Source organism: Ascidiella aspersa, chromosome 6 (genome assembly GCF_963924565.1).
Source record: "Ascidiella aspersa chromosome 6, kaAscAspe10.2, whole genome shotgun sequence".
Classification (NCBI taxonomy): Eukaryota; Metazoa; Chordata; class Ascidiacea; order Phlebobranchia; family Ascidiidae; genus Ascidiella; species Ascidiella aspersa.
This window is the reverse complement of record NC_139452.1, coordinates 32,914,174-32,935,301: the sequence shown is the minus strand read 5'-3', so window position 1 is coordinate 32,935,301 and position 21,128 is coordinate 32,914,174. Positions and strand designations below refer to the sequence as shown.

Genomic DNA, 21,128 nt, shown 5'->3' with positions numbered 1-21,128 from the left:
ATATACATATATACATTTAAACGCTAGTGGTATGTATCGCTAAAATATCTGGCCGCTAGGCAGCGGTAGAGCAAACCGGGATGTCGATATTAACGCCATTTATTCGCACAAAATCAATGCTGGGGATATTAATAATCTATTTAGATTTTTTAAAACAAATCCAAACTAAAGTATTAAAGTAAGTTTTCAATTTCGTTTTAATTTTTTTTAATAGCACTTGATTTCGGATGAGAGGTTGTAGTTTAGAGGTCAGTGTTAATATCGGATGAGAGGTTGCAAGTTCTGATTTGTCGAAAATAAAAAAATCTTGTTTCTTCGTCAACGAAAACGAAACGTAAGTTGTGTTTGAAATAGCTCCATGCAGTTCTGTAAGAAAAGCAAAACTACAGATTAAACAGCTCGGCGCTGGTCTGGGATAAGTATAGTAACGAAACCAAGTTTCAAGTTTTATTGTTTTCCCCATCCACGCTTAATTACAACACACATGCAAATAGAAAAGTAAATGACGAAACCAGTCGTCAAATTAAAATTGCAAACTAAATAAAGAAACTAATAAAGGTTGAATTTCTGTAACATTTCAAACCTCGATGTGCATAATATCAATTGCACACCTGAGATCTCGAAGTGAAATGCAAACTCTACCCAGATGAATAAAAATTCACCAAAAAATGTTGTTACATAGTTTATTGTATTGCCAGTCTTAATGGCTTACTTGACCATTTAATAAGTTTAATGCTTTTCTTTAAGAAAAATTTTGTCTGCAAATAATTTATAGTTATGCCTCTTGGCAGTCGGGCCAGTTGCTTTTAATCATCTCTCGTCTCGAACTAATTTCACCTTTTAGCGAGCGGGCGAGTGCAAAATTTTAACAATAAATTGGAAATTAAACTACTTTTGCACAAGATTTGGGGAAGTCGTAACTAATTTGTGTTTTTTTGCAGCAGTCTCAAAACTGAACACTAATTTATTGACACAGACACCCTGACATTTGAAAAATCTAAAACTGTGCTTTAGTAACTAAAAGTGAAATGCAACTTTTCTAAACTTCAGTTTATTAAAAACACTACTAAATTGGTTACATTTTTTACTCGGTTTAGGCTGAAGGTAAGCTGATAATTTGACCCTATAATCGTGTAAAGCTAAGCATGATAATATATGTGACAAAAATCTGTAAACTTGAAGATTTTTGCTCACCGTGAATGCATCAAATAAACCAATGATCCAACCAAGCAATTAATTACCACATGGATAACTTCACCTAAAGATGAAAACCTGAGAAAAACACTGCATCACAGGTTTGTTTAGAGAAGTGCTTCTTAGCTTTTTGTGATTTATCATTGAGTTAAAATTGTAAATAATTTTGTGGCACTAATAATACCACGATTTAATGTTATAGGACAGTGGTAGCCAACATGTCGATCGCCCCATTTCACCTGATTTATTGTGTCAAATATGTGAACTGTCATTACAGTAGCTGTGGCACACAAGCAGAACATTAAAATGACCAATTGTTGTCTGGACAAGCCTAATATCGCATTATTTAACATAACGAATTAACCACCATCGCTGACTTGGAATTAAATAATGCTCAAAATATTTAATTCTTGTGACTATTTTACTATACCAGTCGATCGCCACCCTTTAAAAATATTTTAGTTAATCGAAATCAAACATAAGTTGGCTACACCTGTTATTTCACATCGTAATTTTGGCGCTTTACTTATAAAAGGTTGCTGAACCAATGATGATCTCTCCAAGCTCTCCAACCTGACGATGTTCATCACAGATGATCTCGGCATGTTGCAGTTGTTAAGTAAGGCAGAGCAATCCATAAAGTCTGAACCTTATTATACTTAAAACTGGGAATTATTCCGAACTATTTGTTTAAAATTACCAAAAAAATCCCTTTTGTATTTGCTTTAAAGTTTAAAAGAATAGAACTTTCACAATTCATTCCACCAAAGTTCACTTTTAATTTATCAAACAAACATAAAACTTGTCTTTTCAGGTACTTTATAAAATCGACATCTTTTCGGAAATGTACCAAGATGTTAATTTAAGAAATCTAGTCATCAGTCAGGTTTATCACCCTTATTCCAAAGGTAAATGTAAACTCTACCTAAAACATGTTTTTCAACAAATATCAATGTTATTTATTATTTAAATCACCAGCATCTTGTGGGGTGGTTGTAATATTGTTTTATCTGAGGCAATATTTAAATTAGAAATATTGAGCCAAGAACTAAATTATGTGTCACATAGTTTGCTATTTAATTACTCTGTATCAACTGTGTAATGTTTATTTTATAAATTGGTTATCAGACCAGTTATTCTGACTCTGTGGCCAATACATCATCATCTGACCCACCAAGCATTATTAAATTAGGTAACTCCCAATATTTTTTTCTAATTGTGTAACACCAATTATCCAAAGCTGCAGTAATATAAAAAAAACAGCAAAATATTGCTTCACAATTTACTGCTTTTCATGTTAATCGGTTTCCATTAATGTAGCACTCGTCTAAATTGATGTCTGGGGTACAAGGACCAGGCTCTGGTAAGACCATGTAAAACTACCGGAGTTCCTAGTCCGACTTTTTAAACTGACATGGCCGCCAATTGTAAAGGTGGAATAACATATAGTCATTATTTTCAAGCATGTTTTGTGAGTGAATGAATTGACACAGTTGACACTCATTGAGTAGATTGCTTGATATCTACAGTATTTATTTGCGTAAGTTGGTGGAATACAGGCTCAACTTGAGGTGTTTTGAACCCGGTTTAAAGTGATTTGGCCCAAAATTGCTGTGTGCATAATGTCAAATTCTCTAATGAAAGTTTTATGTTTTTCTGTATTTTAAATTTAAATATAAATTGCAAGAATGAGGTTGTATTTCATTTAACAGTTTTTGCCACGTATCTTTATAACATTACATCTTGTTCATAGAATCTTTTAGCAGAGGTGTGTTAACGGGATGTAAATAACATCTCCGTGTTTCTTTAGGGGGTCAATGTTTTATGTTGTCAGAATTGAATTGGGTCAACAAATAATAAAACAACGACTACACAAGCATTTCCAAATTATTTTGTGTGCTCAATGCGTTATTTATAACCCCCAGTTTTGCAATAAAACAAAATGCGTAAAAAAATTTTGCACGTAGTGCGAATTTGTTTTGAAATTGGGTTGCAAATTTAGCACGAGTTCGACAGTCAATACAAAACTCATTCTAGTTACTTGCTTTAATGACATAACTTTTTGACATGATCTGTGACAATTTGCAAACAATATTGTGGATTTACAAGCTGACAATCTTGTACCAAACCACCAGTACTTTATAGTTTAACAATAACTTTGTAAAGTAATTTAAAATACACTTAATTTATAACTTCTTAGTATTACACAAGATTTACATTTTTTTATTTTTTTTTGTGCATTTCAGCTTTCCAATTAAACAACCTTCAAAAGGGAAAATCATTTTCTCATAGAAGTCGCAGGAATGATGTTTTCAGCTTCATGTCTTCGCACACTTCATTTATAAAGACAGCCACGTTGAACTGCAATAACTTAGTTGTTGTTTTACATTGTCACTTGTTTTTCGTTTCGTTGTTGCAGAAAGCAACCTTGTCATGTGTGCGTGTTGTTCAACTTGATTTTCCATTTGCCATTTGTCAACCAAACTCCAGGGTGGCTACAATCTTGAACTTAATTTAGAAATGTGTAATTCTTTTAAGTTTGCTAATGTTTTTTCTACCACCCTTTAAAAAAGAATTTAATTTTACATGCTGACTTGTTTTTCAACTTTTTGCCATGCATTTTGTCAGTCCTTCATGAGAGTAACTTTTTTGTAAATTGGCCTACTTAACATAATAGCATTTCCAGTGTTTGAAGTTATTGCTTTTTAAAATTTTATTGTTTTAAGTTATTCATATTAAGTGAATATGATAAATTTACAATTCTGTAGCCACCCTGAGTAATACCTACTAGGAATGTCCAGTATATCGATTCATTCCGACCACGGTAACCGGTATTTTACGCAAAAAGTTTCGACGTCTTATTTAAACAAAACGACGTTATTAATATATTGGGCGAAAATAAAGGAAGTTGCGAGTAGAAATTTAATGTGTTTAGTATTTTTTCTTCAAATATAAAACGTGTAAACAGTGCTAAAATGACATCTTGGATATGGTTATACTGGGCATTCCTAAAAGTATTTATCTGCGCAAAGTGAAGGCAAGTAATTTGCGTTCGTGTAGTCCAGTACATAGAAAGTTCTAGGTTTTATTGTTAGGGGGGGGGTTAGGTCTTTAATAGTGGGCCTGATGAAAGCAAGTATTCTATATAAGACTTTGTCTAGTAAGCGCAAAAGTAGCCAGTGTATATTTCAACCAGGAACATTAACCACCGTACTAAACCACACCAAGTCGAAACTGCTAGAAAAAATTCGAACAGTCTGGATAACAACTAAGCATGTAATTAATACAACACCAACACGTCTCAAAAGTATTCGTTCATACAGTTGGGACTAGCTTTGCTTTACCAGCAGCCGCAATAAACTGCACAACAAAAGCGACTGCGTGAGGGGGACTTTGAGGTTCTTGTGCTAAAATGTGAGAAGCTCAGTTGTTTAAGTCCGGAGGTATTTTTGTTTGTTGTGTTTTATTTCTATTGTTGCCTTTGTGGTGTTTATTTCGTTGTGTTATAATTTAGCGCCAATAAAACAAAAAGTTCATACTTTGTTATCAATACTTATAATTTAAAAAGGAGACTTGTTTTTTATTGGAAACTAGAAATTTTAAGCAAAAGGTATGTTCGGGAACCCTTACGGGTTCCCTGCCGATTGGGGCCCTGCGGGCCCCGCTATTGCGCTTGGGGGGGCTGGATGGCGTGGGGGCCCTTCGGGCCCCTTGCTGCTCCACTGTTGGGGGGGTTCTGGGTGGTCGGGGAGGCTTTTGGGGCCCGGAGGGCCCCAGTGAGTTGCTCAGTCGAGCGCGGGACCTGCGGGGGCCCTAGGACAACCGGGATTTGATCCGGAACCCTACCGACTCGGAGTCCGACTCTTAACCGGCGCGCCGCGGGCCCGTTTCACTTTAATGCCGTAAAATTAAATATGAATTAAAGTTAAAAAAAGTTCCTATATAGATATATATATATATATACTGTAATGCAGTACTAACCAAGGGTTGTTATAACTAGTTTTTGACGAGCTGGATTCCATCGGTCGACTTAGGGTTGCGGTTAGGGATTAGGATTGCGGTTAGGTAGGTGCAGGTTCGAATCTAGGCGTGGCAGGCAGGACAACCTTCTTCTCTCTTCCCACAGATATCACTGGAAACTATGGAAAACAAATGGAATATGGAAACTTCCATCACAATACATGTGAACCTTGGAAATGTGAAAAAATTCAGTTACCAAAATATATATCTGTTGGAAAATAAATAATTATAAATCAAAAAAAGCACATTCCACAAACTCAACTCTTTTACTTTTTGTTTCGTTTCCGTGGGAAAAAAAATTGAATTATTTTTTATTTTAAATTTGTGTTAATTCCATCTACAATTTATTTACGACTTACAACACAATAAAAATCATTCATATCGCGTAGAGAATAAAAAAACCAAACAACAAAATCTGATAATTTAAGAAAAAGTTTGGCCACCTCTGACATCGGGGTGAGCCGCAAACGTGCAATAAGAGCAGCACAAAACTTAATTAGCGCGGCTTTTTACTAAATCTAAGTTAAGAAAAGGAGCTTTCTGACAGGGTTAATAGAGGAACGAAAAAATGCCCGATAATAAAATATCGTCTAAGTTCTCGTCCGATACTAGTGCGTACCAAAATAATAAAGGAAGTTAATCAATTTGCGATCTAATGCAACTTCTACTTTTAAAGGTGATTTTATCAAAAATATTTACAAAAAACTTAACGCTATCGCAAATTGGGCCGAGTTTACTTTTTTTGGCAAGAAGTTAATAAAAACTGGTCAATTTGATTTTTTTTCCCCGAAAGGCAAAATGTAGAGGATTTTGCAAAGTTATTTTCCCACAATGGTTTTAGTTGACGGTTGGTGGAAATGTAAGAAACACAACACAATCCAGTTTATTGCGATCAAACAAAACAGTGAATACAAATGACGCATGGTTGTAGAAGGTGCAGCAGCAGAATCTGAAAAGTACAAATATTAGACAAAATGCAGCTCAATCTTAAAACAATTAACCGAAGCGGCAAATAACTAACTGTTATAACTGAACAACCTACAAGTATTGTTGGGATTGTTTTATTACAATGACGATAGAGAAATTATGACGACACAAATGACAACGTCACGAATATAGACACAAACGTCACAAGTAACAATGTCACCAATAATGACGCCACGGCAAATGCTTTGTACGATAAATATCCGAACAAATAAGTAAAAAGCGCGGTACAACACACGTGACGTCATACGGAAGATTGCAAACTGTTTCGCGCGTTGGTGTGTGTGTGTGACGTCATAGTGCAAAGGTTAGTATCAAACAGAAAACCCACACAAACGCATGCAAGTCGAGTAAATTACGTAACTTAGCAAGATTTATATAAATGCTGGATATTTTATTGAAAATAATTTACTCACAATATTGCAATAAATAATTGCGTTTATAAAACAAACAACATTTTTAAAGGTCGATATCGAGCTCGATTGGTAATTTCCAGGTCGATCAGGTGTGAATCTCCACGAAATAAAACGTTAGGCTAGAAATGCTTCTTGAGACTATTATTTTATTTCCAATTTTATTTTTTAAGGGGGCTTGTCAAAAACTAGCAGATGAACCCATTATCTAAGAATATCTAAATTGGCCAGCTAGGATGAAGCGTCAAAACTCGGTGGTCACAAAATACAACTATAATAGCAAAGATGCCAAGTAGAGTAGGTAAATATCATTATCAGCTTGTATTTAATCTATTCAACTTTATATTATCGCAGATTGGGCTACCATCGAAAACAGGAAACATTGTGTCCTTTAGTTTTAGTTAATAAATAAAACCAGGTGTCTATATGCAATTTTAGTTGAAACAATCATACGGGTTACTTGCCATAAATTTGATTCTTTTCATTTATACAGTCGCACTTGAACAACTGGAACAACATCCATTAAGTTATTTCTGGAAAACAAAACAATGCTTATAACATTTAAATTTTTAAGCAATGTATGTCCGGAATTGGCCATTTGACCGAATCTTTTTACGCTTTACACAGGAGTATTCTTTGGTTAGTGTTAGCGTATGGGTTGGGTGGTGATAGTATTACATTTAATTTAACGAGTTTTGCAAAATTTCAATGATTTGTTTTAAATCGATTTATATAATTGTCAGCCGGGTAAATAGCCTCCGGAGGTGCACAACTAGCCTATTTGACAGGATAGCTTTCTTTGAACTACCGGTACTTTGGTGTCCAGGGGAACAGCCTCTTTATAACGCAAATATATTATCGCGTCTTAAGTTAAAACAGCAAACCTCAAAAACATTACAAAATGTGGAGTGATATTCTTTTCGAAGTTGCATCTTTAATCTTTGCAGTAATCATCTACAAAGAAAAAAATATTGGTTAAAATCTATGCCAAAGCTACCACCAAAAATAACTTTAAAAACAACAATATTTAAAGCTATAGTTGGCTAGCAAACAACATATTCGGTTAACGTTTCCAATATATTTACAAGTTAGTAAAATGTAACTTTACAACGTCACGAATAATGACGTCACGATCTTTATATGATGAATAGCAACAATTACGTAAAAAGCGCATTCACGTGACGTCATGTGGCAAAGGTTAGTATCAAACACAAAAACCACACAAAGGCATGCAAGTCGAGTGAAATTACGTAACTAAACAAACAAGATTTATACAAACCCTATACATATTTTATTGAAAATAATTTACTTGCAATAAATAAGCTGCGTTTATAAAACAAACAACATTTTTTAAAGGTCGATATTGAGCTTCGGTCGTAATTTCCATCCTAGGTACTTCAAACTTGCTCGAAATAATCGTGAGTTGTGCTGGTGTTACAATCGTTGTTAGCCTGCAATAAGAAAAACAATTTGAAGGATTTATAAAATTGGCGCTGATAAAAAATATATGCAATGCAAGCAATGCTTATTTCCAATATATTTAATTGTACTGAGCAATTGGATTTGGAGAAGGAATCGACTTACAACCTCACGAGATAAAATACCAAAATAAAATAATAACCTCGACTTGACAAGTGTATTGATATTCGCTGTTAAGATGCATATTTTGTCTTTGCTGTAATCATCTACAAAACTAAAAACATTGGTCAAATTGTAGGCCTGACCCACCACATTTAAATAACTACAGCACTGTTCAAACCTCATTATCCTAGCGGGTGTCGTAATTTCCAGGTCGAACATTTAAAATTCCAGTTTAAAAGAATCCTAAGGTTAATTTGCCATAAATATTCCTTTCAATTAGATTTCGGCATCGTTAGTAAGAATGTTAAGTTCTACAAAATAGAAAAATTTTTGTTTAACCAATTAAGCAATAAATTTAAACACGGAAGTCTATGTCACACAATAATACCAGATATGTCACAATGTTTGCAATAGAAATTGTGTCTTGAAAGTACAACCCCTTCAAAACCGAAATACAAAGGGATCAATTGAGTTCCTTCTGAAAAACAAAACCATTGAATTAGTTCCAGCAATAATCAAAACGCAACCATTATAAACCTCATACAAGATAAAATAATAACAAACCTCAAAAACATAGCAAAAAGGTGATATTCGATCTAAAGATGAAACTTGTCTTTGCAGTAATACTCTACGAAACTAAAAGCATTAGTTACAAGCATCATTTAACCCTCTTGATACAAACAGAAAACTCCCTAAAAACAATCAAAACGGCCGCCTAAACTATACGTTTTTGGAATTATTCCCTTGTAACCGCAAGTAAAACAGTGTTTACATCGCGGCGCACCTGGCATGGTCTCGCGGCACATCGGTCGTGGGGCACTGATCTACACAAACGTTTAAATATTTATCACAATACCGCGGTGGACAGAGACGAACTAGAAACCATGGAATGTTATAAGTTTGCTAGCGATGTAAAAAAAGCATGTCTTGGGCCATTTTGATAAAATACTTTCAGCCAAAGGTCGTCGTTATACTTTCTATCGCCACATAGGGAATGAAAGTTATGGCAACTAGATTTTCAGATGTTTTTCGCTTTGTGCGAATCAATAACATATTCGTAATGCGACTTTTCTGAACAGAATAAACAAACTGTGAAGGTGTTATTTATGACGTCACGTTAGTACGTTAGTACGTAACTCGGTGACGTCATGTAAAAAATTGATATCGCAAAAAAAATCCTGGGTCCACGTCCTTATCGTTAGGAGCCGAATTACAAACCGTCAATAAGCGATTATAAAGTTAAAATCGAAAGTAGGAGAGTTTGTTAAAAATGTTCCCAGTCGACTTTTACGATCACAGCACACAAACAAAACCGAAGGGCGGTTCTGCTTAAGAGAAGAGAAAAAAGAGGAAAAATAGTTTCAGCAAACAAGTAAAACAAAAGTCGACTGGGGACTTGGGGGAATTCCGTGGTTATTAACGTCAAATTGTAAAGAAAAACATGTGTGTGAAAAAACGAATGGAAGCGAATGCTTTTGTTAAATAATGTTCACTTTTGCGCGCAAAAAGCCAAAAAAGCAACAAACTGTAATCGTTCGCAAAAGATAGTGCCAGCAAAAAATAAAAACTCGCATACTTTGGTTTTATAGCGGTTGGTGATCGGCTATAGTAATAATTTATCAAGTCGTAGAACAAGGTAAAACAGCAATTATACGGGCGAATAACTTTCTCAAATAGCGGCGACCTCTTTGACATATCAGCCAAGTAAATAATATTCAGCTTGCGTCCCTCAGAAACAAGCGCCCATAGCGGATTATCACAAAACTAACCCTGGTACTTGATTGTTGGCAATAACCAACATTGTAAGACGAATAACATCACTTGGATACCGATTAATGGACTTTAAAAATTAAACACTGATTTAATAAAGTTAACCTACGTTTAAACCACGTTTAGTTGATGGTGTTATCGGGTTAAGCTATCAGTTTGGTAAATAGTTATAAAGCTTATAAATAGCTTTAGCTGATAACCTAAATTAACACAAACTTACCTGACAGCGGTTGAGCAAGAATGACCCTTTCCACCTTGACAGCATTCCACCACTGACACGTTTTACTTTTTCTTTCTTCAATCTGCCGAAAAAGGAATTTCGATCCGCGCTGATTACTCGTGAGGTCACGTGACGGCTACAGCAGCCTCAAGCATCGACACATTTCGTAATTAGGTGAAGGTGTTAAAACAATGCTGTTCGATAAGCTGGAATGTGTTTGGCAAATGTTAACTGTGCTGCCATCAGTTGTGTTTATTTGCAACTAAAGTAAAAAATAAATGCATTTCACATTTGTATAGTGAAATATTAGGTAGCAAGGAACCAATAAAAGTTTAACAATGTTTAGTTTGGATTTTGCATAAAGTTCACTTTTAATTTTCGCAAAATCGCAACCAGTGTTTTGTTTGATGGGCCAGGACTTTTATTCGGGGAAATGACGTCACAAATTCACGTCAAAACATGACGTCATAAAGAAGGAACGTTTAGAACAGCCCGTAGCCTACAGTTGGTTGATTTTATTAAAGTTCTAGGATGGAGATTGCTGTAAATATAAAGCGACACTACAATGATTTAATCGATTCTGCTAAAAGTTAGAACACAACCACAACCTTACCGAACATTACGGAAGACAAGATCGCTTTACCCGATATTTTAGAATCAAGCCTGTCGATACTCAACAACTTACAATATTGCATTTAGATATAATCTGCTGCTACATTTTGCGACATATTAGTGACGAGCATTTAGTAACTTTTATGATTTCAGGATAAACAAAAAAGTGGATTGCCGCTCTGGGTGTGGTTTATAATGCTGTCAATAATCATTTTGAAATACTTGGAAGTAACACGAGTCATCAAAATTTAAGTGTTTTCAACTTAAATAATGATAAAGTGTTAAATTATTAAAATCAATCGATTACGAAAAACATTTGGGAAAACTGCTTAAAGTTTGAGAAATTTGCTTTAAAACTGGGGTCAAGTCAAAACCACTTCGCAGCCCTGCTCATTGCAATGTCGGTTTTCACCAAATGCATCACAAAACAAACTTATTATTTCGAAAATCAGCTCAATAACTATAAAACTGAACGAATGATAAATTTATTGAAACAAATTCAATGAAAAATAAAATACCACCAAGCTATACACGATTAAACTGTACCGAACAAACGACATTAAATCGCAGATGGGTGTATGCGTAGCAGCAGCTGTGTAATCATGTGTTTGGGAAAATTTTTAGGATTTACAAATTAAATAAAATCGCACCGAGTTTCAGATAAAATTCACAAAAAACGTTGTAAAACACCATACAGCGGACAACAACAACAACAACAACAACAACAAATATTTTGACACAAAACTAAACAACTGCATGAAACCGTCGCTACAGTTTGTTTGGTAAAAACAGTTTTTATTTTTTTTTTAGTTTTAATTTTGCAAACCTAAGGCAAACGCGACAAAAACTAAAATACTGACACACACCTTCACAGTAAAACACATAAAACACTTTAAATTGCAATAAACAAATCAGTGTTTAACAATAAACTTGTTAAGATAGTTTCGCATATCTTGAAATTGTGCAAGAAAAAAACAAAAGCAGAAAACATGAGTCAGTTGTTCATCCGTGAGTCAGCGATTTGCTGATGACGTTTGGCGTTGTCATCATTTTAATTTCCCACCTTAAAACAAATAAGTTTTATTATGAACGATTGAAAGCAGAAAATACACCAAGTTTTAAACAAAATCATGGGGTTAATAACAACTGCCAGGTGGCTTCTAGAGAGTTAACGCGGTGCTTTTCAACCTTTTTTGAGCCACGGAGCAAATCTCCATGAACATTGAAAACTGATAACGGCTTATATAAAAATGAAACGCGATCTTATAGGGAACACAAATGTTGCGTAGAACACGGGTTGAAAATCACAGACCTAGACCTAGAGAGTTAATTAATGCAGACTAGCGCACAAACCAAGCAGGGAACCACTTCAAATGTGCAACTTGGAGTTGGGTTCTGTTTGGGTTATTTAATGTATGCAGGGGTTGGATTGTGTCCGGAATCAAAAGCTATGCAATAAGCATCCACACTTTTCGAAACGCATGACTTAAGCTGTACATTTGCACTTTCAAAAGTTTTAACAAATACCTCGCCTTAATCGTGCAACAAAGTACAATTAGCTTTCGCTCAACGACTGACGTAATAAAAACACCGATGTACGTCACAGTCTGCATTCATGACCCCTATATTTCGTCACATTGTGTCCCCAGGTCATTCACTTCCACGCTAACGTCCTAAATATGGCCTTTAGTGACCTCATATCTATTTACTAATTATGAGGGACAATGTTGACATGCCTAGTGACGTCACAATAGCTTACCATACGTCACAAAGCTTACCTTACGTCACAATAGCTCACCTTACGTCTTGCGATAGCCAAGCAAGGTCGAGTCCGTGTTTGATGACGCACAATGCACTGAGGGTTCGGAGACTAGGTGCTGTAAACAATTACGTAATTATGACGTAACAATGGTATAGTGATTTACCAACAATGTGCTCGGATTGTGACGGAACAAACAGGATTCTAACAAATACCTTATGGCCATGGGTCAAGTTAATCAACAGATTTGCTTCAAATATTTAAAGCGGCGATAAATAGTTGACCCTTGACCTCGTGGTGTCACGCAGGTCAGATGAGGTGACCTTTGACCCCAAGCGTATTAACTTAACAAACCATTGAGTCGTTGATATTTAGCGCGAGTTAAATATGGCGGTAAATATTAATCGAGAATGTTTCATAGAAATCATACAACTGCGAGGTTGGTGCCCTCTAGTGTTGCATAGCAACCGTGCCTAGCAACTCACCCAAATCAAGCACATGGGTGTCGTTATGGTCCACTAACTCGCTGTCGTCATCCATGAAGCCGACACCAGGACTGCAAATAACATCGGTTTCACACAACTTGATATTAATCATGTGAGTTTATAAATGATCTGAACGAGTGGTTCTTAACCGGGCAACAAATGCTTGGGGAGATCCACTTAGTGTTAAACTTATTTACAATAATGGTTTTATGCTGTCGAATTGTAATCGAGTATTTCATGCTTTATACAAAAACCAGCAAGTGTACGAAATATCTTTGTGCTTCCAATGCGTAACGTCTTCTAAATAAAACATTGTCGATTTACACAAAAATAAATGCATTTTTCGGGACTTAATTAAGGCTCAAATTTGATTAAATGTTTGAACAAGAGTTGGCTGGAGCAGGTTTCTTGCAATTACAGGACGATTACAATAGGTGGAAAAAATAAGGTAGAAAGCCATTGGCCTAAACAAACAGGTTTAAATAACATTTGAATAGTGTTTCTGATGCATAATGGTACAACTGAACAAACCTTGTTCCACCAAACATGAAAAGTTTATCGTTATAAACCGCGCAGCACTGCCGCCTCCTAGCGGACGGTTTGCGGCCCAAGGTTCGGACTTCTTCCCACAAACATGTTTCTGCAAAGTTTAAAACAATAAGTTGATGTGGTTTAAATATTAGACCAATCTTTTAAATTTCGATAAAACTTTCGAATCTTTTTTTAGGTAAAATTATCAGATTATAGTATTTTAAGGTAAGCTCAATCATTTAACCATTGCGTTTTTTGCAAAAAAGGCGGGCATCAGACACAAAAATACAAAAAAAAACAAATAAAACGATCAAAACACTTAAATCTAAACATTTTAGTAATCTTTGAAAAGTTTTTAATTTTAAAACATTTTAACCTTGCTGTCTTCTTGATTTGTTACCTGGGTCAAACTTCCAGAGGCAGTTGAAGTGCTGCTCCAAGTCCGAGTTGTAACCACAGAAGATGTACAGACAGTCCTTGTACATAACTAGAACAAGAATAACTCGGACTAAGTAAATCACACTGAATATTTGACAACACCTTTATCACCAAATATTCGGGAGGACTTGACAATAAATTATATGCAAGCAAGCGAGGGTGGATAAAGTAGAACATCGTGGGGTCGGGGCTCATGGCTAAGTCGATTAAAAAAAAAGTAACAATAAAATTCTACTCTCATTCATCCGTTGCTCAGTTTTAAGGCTGTGAAAACATGCTGATATTAACGCCCGGGCATAGTTTATCTAATAATATAATGGCTGTGTAGCATACGAAAGAACAACGGCGTCAAATATATCGCTAAATTATACAAAAATACTAATTATTGTGACAGATTATTATTGGTTTAAGTTATACATATTATAAATATTTCTTTTAACCAACAATTAGATTAGTTTTAGTGAATAAACAAGGGTCGTCACCTTGATGACAGTATCCAGCAATCTTAGTTTTTGGCAATGAAAACTAAACTAAAACAAGAAAAAATAAACGTTGCCCGTTCCTAACAACATAAGCTAGCTGTTATAACATACATTAAATTTGCAAACACATTATATTAAACTACAAACAGTTATCGATGTTTCTCACAAGCGGAGTGACTTCGCCTTCCCCTGGGGTGAAGGGTCAAAGGTCGCGCAGGTTCGCTCCAACTCATCGTTAAAGTGTCAAAAACCTTGCAAGAAAAAAATTGAAAATACGGTTAAGATTACAATTTTAAAGGGGTTCACAAGAAAAAAAATACAACATTGAGTTTTTCACGTAACAGCTACTACTTCTGCTTAAATCATACAAATTAAGTCAAACAACTAAACTCTACCTTTTATTTACACACAGGAGTACTGGGAAAGTTGAAAAAATATCTTAGATCTTCTAAAACTGATTTAACAAATAAACTTATATTCTTATAAAGCGTTTCTTTTGCGCTGTACAACAAGAGCTGGTGTTCTTACCTTAAGTGCGTTGTCGTATATTTCCCTGTTTGAGTGCAAGGGGGCTGAAACATCGCCACGCCCCCCAAACACATAGATCAGGTGATTGTGGCTGGTTATCGTGTGGAAATCTCGCCACGATGCAGGTTCGCCGATCTGGCAAAACAATAAAACTGTAAATTGTTGATAATTCTGTTTCGCAAGGTTTCAAAAAAATAATTTTAGTTAAAAACTAGAAAAGTTTGTCCTTAAACACTTTAAGAACATTGGTATTGTAGATTAAGATTATAGTATTATTTAACAAAACAAAGTAAAGTTTGTAATATCATACAAGCAAAATAATTTGAAAAAACTTCAACAAAGAAAGAAGTTAATCCCAAAAATCGGAAACTAAAAAGTAGTACTTTTAGTAAATTTTGTTTTACGAATTTTAAAATTGTTTACAATTCTACCAACAGTCAGTATTAATGTGCTTCATGTGGCGACAATTTGTTGTTGACCAGGGTCTCCAAATATTTCATAAAATGCGACACAAGCATCCAATATATCAAATGCACGACCCACCTTTGCTTTAACATGGTGCCATTGCTTCTCTTTAACGTCGATCATAAAAAGATCGTTGGAAAAGCAATCAAGCTAAAATAACAAGCATTTAATCAAAAGTTGCACATAACACAGCAGATACCAGCCTTCACATAATAAATTGATTGCAATAATATTTTAAAATACAAGCATTTAATAAATTAAAACCATATAGATTAGATTGGCAAGTTTTCTGCGCATTTACGAGTTTATATCAATGTACAAAGAAGGAAGTGTGGTTGTTTAAATTACAGTTATTTTTAAAAGGATAAAAACTTGTAAAATAATTTAGATAAAATCCTTTTTATCTAACGTCTTGTTCGTATCCACCGAAGATGTAGATGTTGCCGCTGACAACGCACATCGCGTGTCCGTCCCTAGCCCCCGGGTATTCCCCTTGCAGCTTGACCCTCGACCATTTTAAGCGGTCTGCGGAACCAAGAGTCACAGGTGAGCGCACAAACCACAACTTAAAGTAGGTTCAAGAATTATCTTTATGGTTGAGCAAAGTCAATCACAGTTAATATATTAATAAAAACGTTATAAATGGGGGGCATGTGGGGTTTGAACTAATGACCTTGGGAAATTGGCTGTAGTTAATTATTAAAGTAAACACAGAATAACAATTTCATGTATTTTTTATAAATATGTGGGAATTTTGTTAATTGCTTAACGTACACTTAATTAGCCAAGTTACATCACTGTTCATTTTTGCAACATACATTCACAGTGCAATAATATGTATAGGAAGGGCTATTTGCCCTGCACGCTTGTTACACATACACTTATTAGTTTTATACATTGGGTTAAGGTTGAGTTCATGTGGTATTATTAAATTAAATTTCAAGTTTTGCATTATTTCCATGGTTTGATTTCTAATCCATATAAATTACTTTGTTAGCCGGGTAAGTTAACCTTAGGAAGTGATATTGTATATATTATGTCCGGCTCACTTAGGCACACATTCACTCATTAGCGCTGCTCACGCCGCGTCTTCCTTACGTAGTAATCCCCCTCCATTCAATCAGTAGAAGGGGAGTTGGTATTCTAAACTTACCAGTTTTGAAGAGGAACAGTTCATTGCAAGCCCCCTTAGAATCGTTTCTTCCCCCCCATAAATACACACAGTTGTCGATAGCAACTGATGAATGGCCGTATCTGTAAAACAAAAAATTGTTAAAAACAACAGAAAAATGTGATGCTTTGAATATATGTCAGGTAAACAGGTATATCACTCGGGAAATAAGAAATTACAAAAGTTTAAATCAAATTGTTCAACCTCATATATGGAGCGTCCAAAATGTCGTCAAACGTCAAACTTGTTGGAACAACCGACCATCGGTAAGAGTCTAAACAAACACAAACAGAAATTAAACTTTTAATATCACGGAGTATATCAACAATATTACTGTAGGTACAGGTTTTGCCACTAAGTGGTGATTTCACACGAGAATAAAATACATTCAAATTCAAAAGTTTTGTGAAGACAGGTATGTTTGTTACATTTGATATTTATTTATCAACAGCTTTAACTTAACAGGGCCTAAAGCAGCGGTTCTTAACCTATGGGTGCACATGGGGTAATTTATGGGTACACATGTGGGTAATTTATGGGTACACATGGGGTAATTTATGGGTACACATGGGGTAATTTATGGGTACACATGTGGGTAATTTATGGGTACACATGTGGGTAATTTATGGGTACACATGTGGGTAATTTATGGGTACACATGGGGTAATTTATGGGTACACATGTGGGCAATTTATGGGTACACATGGGGTAATTTATGGGTACACATGTGGGCAATTTATGGGTACACATGTGGGTAATTTATGGGAACACATGGGGTAATTTATGGGTACACATGTGGGCAATTTATGGGTACACATGTGGGTAATTTATGGGTACATATGGGGTAATTTATGGGTACACATGTGGGTAATTTATGGGGACACATGGGGTAATTTATGGGTACACATGGGGTAATTTATGGGTACACATGTGGGTAATTTATGGGTACACATGTGGGTAATTTATGGGAACACATGGGGTAATTTATGGGTACACATGTGGGCAATTTATGGGTACACATGTGGGTAATTTATGGGGACACATGGGGTAATTTATGGGAACACATGGGGTAATTTATGGGTACACATGTGGGCAATTTATGGGTACACATGTGGGTAATTTATGGGGACACATGGGGTAATTTATGGGTACACATGGGGTAATTTATGGGTACACATGTGGGTAATTTATGGGTACACATGTGGGTAATTTATGGGAACACATGGGGTAATTTATGGGTACACATGTGGGCAATTTATGGGTACACATGTGGGTAATTTATGGGGACACATGGGGTAATTTATGGGTACACATGGGGTAATTTATGGGTACACATGTGGGTAATTTATGGGTACACATGTGGGTAATTTATGGGTACACATGGAGTAATTTATGGGTACACATGTGGGTAATTTATGGGTACATATGGGGTAATTTATGGGTACACATGTGGGTAATTTATGGGTACACATGTGGGTAATTTATGGGTACACATGGGGTAATTTATGGGTACACATGTGGGTAATTTCAGGATAGCAGGTGGGTAATCAGCTGAACCAGAATATTTAGAATTATGGTTGTAACAAACAATGTCACAGCTGTAAGTGATAAGTTTCTTTATTACTTACACTTTTTTGATGTTTCGAGTCCTTTTCAAATTAAAAAGGTTAAGAACCCCTGGTTTAAAGAGTGAACAACAGTTAAATATTTGTTGCAAAATGAGCACCTTTTTTAAAATGAAATAGGCAACATGTAAATTTTGAATTTCAGAAGTAATTTAAAGTTAAGGTTAGGGTTGAAAAGTTCAAAAAATATTTATACCACAAGTCTTGAAAGTTTTTGTTTATAACGAAAACTCTTACGACTTGGGGTTTACAAACAGACATTCGTAAAAAGGAAGTAAAACCATTAAACTCACATGTGTTAAAGACGTGTACATCGATTGGCTTTGTGACCTCATAATCCTCCCCCATGCAATATCCCCCGAACATAAATATCTGGTGGCTCACTAGCGCCGCTGAGTGGTTGACACGACGGGGACCCCCCTCAAGTGAAACTGACCAGTGGGGTAACATTGTGGGGGAAACACCAAATGGAAAATCACCAAAATATAATCACAACATTACAAATAACAACCTAAGTCTGGTAAAATAAAACAGCGTGAAATGTTAAATCTAAGTAATCATTTCTATGAGTTTATACAAAACAACTTATAAAAGGAACATTATGATAGACCCAGATTTTTAAAATACCAGGTGTTGTAACCTAGCACCACAGCTGAAAATAAAAACAATTACTGGGAAAGAAGAAATTGAAAAAAATAGCATTAAATGTTTTTATATGGTTAAAATCCCTACCATGATAAACAGGTGAAACAAAATAAAATGATGTAACTTGAAACAACGCTATAACAAATAACATTCATAGATAAGTGTTAGATTTTGTGATGAAGCAGATGTTTTGCAAACGAAACATTTCGTTTAAACGAAAGTCCGCAAACTGGACACAACATCGGTTCGGTGATTCGATGGCGATTTAATCGATGAGCATAGAAGTCTTTGAACTCATCGAAGCTTTGTCTGCAAATGTCACATTTGAACATTCGATTCTCATCGTCCGATGTTTCAGACTCGCTACTATCTGCTGACTCATTGCTATCGCTGTCCGATGACTCACCGATTTCAACTTCATTCTCATAATCAACAACTTCCGATGGACTTTGTATGTTGCCATACGAAACTGGGGGGTTGTTTTTGCTTTGCGCTGGAATTTTCTTTTGTCGTTTTGGAGAAATATTTACAGTTAATATTTTTTTGGATTGGTTTGGACACTTTGTTTTTTGATGATTCCTTAAAGCATCTTTCCTGGAATATTTTGCAGGACAATGTTCACATTTAAATGGTTTTTCCTTGGTGTGTGTGGCCTGGTGTCTTTTCAGCGACGTAACACGCGTGAAAATCATTTTACAAACCAGGCAAACATTGTAGCCGCAAGTTTTACAATGCTCCACTGTTGCATTAATATCATCAAATTGAACTTTACACATCTTGCAAATGAATAAGTTTTCCCCGTTGTCGTGTTTCTTCTGGTGATAATGCCTGTTGAGATGTAGAGCAAACCCACGTGCTGAGTAAGTTGGACGCGAGCACACCGGACAATTCCGTGACGATTTGATTTTGTGGCGCGACGATTGGTGGCTTGCGAAGTCGTCAAAGTGGTCAAACTGCTGATTGCAAACGTCACACTCAAACTCACTACCAAAAAGATTTTCTGGAAGTTTCTTTAAAGAAGTTCTTTTTGTTGGCAATTTTACAACTTTTCTTTGAAACTTAGTTTTACAATCGTTAAGTTTATGTTTGTTTAATTCGCTCAGTTGTTCAAATTTTTTCCGACACATTGTGCATTTAAAAGCTTTTCGCCCAACGTGTGATAAAAAGTGCATTCCACATTTATTCCGACTGGAAAACTTTGCGTTGCAAGCGACACATTTGTAAGTCCCACTTGCGACGTCTTGTTTCATCATTTCGATGTCAGGTGGCAGCAAAGAGCTATGTTTTCTTCCTTGGGGAAACTGATAAACTTTAACTTTTCTCCGACCAACTATGTCTTCACTCAATGCAATGTTTTTATTATCTGAGTAAGTGTCGTCACAACTGGTTGAAGATGTGCCGTCTTTTTTCTTAGAATATTCTTCACTTTGCATTTTTTTAACAAACTTTGAAGCCAAGTTTGAGATTTCTGTGATTTGCAAAAACGAAGAAATTAACAAAATCTCCTCAACTTTTTCTTGCGTCATTTCAACTTCGCAAAGATAAAGAAATTCCAAAACGTCACCAAACACCTCGACGTTGCTCAAGTTTAAGTTGACGGTAAACATGTTTTTTTTGTAGTTTCTCAAATACTTGCGGAAATAAGCACTATTTGCGACCAAAACTGCTTTGTGGGCCGGAAAGTAGCGGCCCTGGACATTGATTGTGATGTCACAAAACTCATTGTCCTGTCGGAAGTCGTTGAGAATTTTTAGTGTGTTTGATGCGAGATGTTCAGCCGTGCAAATCATTTCAGTTGTGATAAGTTTTAGTTGCCCTAGAACCTGATCATAAACATTAGTTACACAAGACAAATATTAAGTAACCACAGTTACAATACAATTGTGAGACCATCTTTTAAGCAAAGGTACTTAATAAAACACGTACGTGCAGAAGCAGCAGAAACATGAGTGAATGATTATATTGGCATAATTGCAGAAACCATAAGTAATAGGAGTTTTAACAAACTTGAATTAAGGTCAAGGTTCGCAACCTGTGATACATTGTAAAAAAAACATACTCAGCTTAATTGAAAATAAAGACTGTGAATAGGAATCAAAACAACTTTAAAATAACTACTATAATATTTATATTCTTGTTGACCCTAAGACCTCGGTTGAGAAACCTGGTCTAGATATATAAGGATATTTATTTATTCAAGGTTTT

At 35.5% G+C, this 21,128-nt stretch overlaps 2 protein-coding genes and 1 long non-coding RNA gene across 4 annotated transcripts; 1 reads left to right on the top strand and 2 right to left on the bottom strand.

The window, feature by feature from the left end:
* Nucleotides 1-1,110: 1,110 nt before the first annotated feature.
* LOC146141364 (uncharacterized) lies at nt 1,111-4,703 on the top strand. The gene is made up of 4 exons (XR_014501382.1): nt 1,111-1,295; nt 1,730-1,813; nt 2,009-2,102; nt 3,441-4,703. It is a non-coding gene; the product is annotated as an uncharacterized LOC146141364 (long non-coding RNA).
* Nucleotides 4,704-11,263: 6,560 nt separating this feature from the next.
* LOC146141363 (kelch domain-containing protein 3-like) lies at nt 11,264-18,809 on the bottom strand. 2 transcript variants are annotated; one of them, XM_083392984.1, is made up of 12 exons: nt 18,572-18,809; nt 16,858-16,927; nt 16,636-16,736; nt 15,892-16,007; nt 15,561-15,632; nt 15,018-15,152; nt 14,656-14,740; nt 13,970-14,056; nt 13,566-13,678; nt 13,039-13,135; nt 12,593-12,671; nt 11,264-11,857 (listed from the first exon to the last, which is right to left on the bottom strand). In XM_083392984.1, exons 1-12 carry the CDS (start codon nt 18,726-18,728, stop codon nt 11,797-11,799), a joined length of 1,173 nt encoding a protein of 390 aa, XP_083249110.1. In that variant the 5' UTR covers nt 18,729-18,809; the 3' UTR covers nt 11,264-11,796. The 2 variants fall into 2 exon arrangements, with proteins under 2 accessions (XP_083249110.1, XP_083249111.1); XM_083392985.1 differs by having other exon boundaries at nt 13,039-13,109; nt 13,570-13,678; nt 18,572-18,805.
* LOC146141362 (zinc finger and BTB domain-containing protein 8A-like) lies at nt 18,795-20,804 on the bottom strand. The gene has a single exon (XM_083392983.1). It carries the CDS (start codon nt 20,711-20,713, stop codon nt 19,088-19,090), a length of 1,626 nt encoding a protein of 541 aa, XP_083249109.1. The 5' UTR covers nt 20,714-20,804; the 3' UTR covers nt 18,795-19,087.
* Nucleotides 20,805-21,128: the final 324 nt, after the last annotated feature.

What these genes read in the sequence shown, in the direction of transcription:
- LOC146141363 (XM_083392984.1), bottom strand. Translation starts at nt 18,728, where the DNA reads ATGTTACCCCACTGGTCAGTTTCACTTGAGGGGGGTCCCCGTCGTGTC. An exon ending in ACTGTTCCTCTTCAAAACTG is followed by an intron (nt 16,008 to 16,635) that starts GTAAGTTTAGAA and finishes TTGGTTCCGCAG; the next exon opens with ACCGCTTAAAATGGTCGAGG. An exon ending in TGGCTATCGCAAGACGTAAG is followed by an intron (nt 11,858 to 12,592) that starts GTGAGCTATTGT and finishes ATTTGTTTTAAG; the next exon opens with GTGGGAAATTAAAATGATGA.
- LOC146141362 (XM_083392983.1), bottom strand. Translation starts at nt 20,713, where the DNA reads ATGATTTGCACGGCTGAACATCTCGCATCAAACACACTAAAAATTCTC.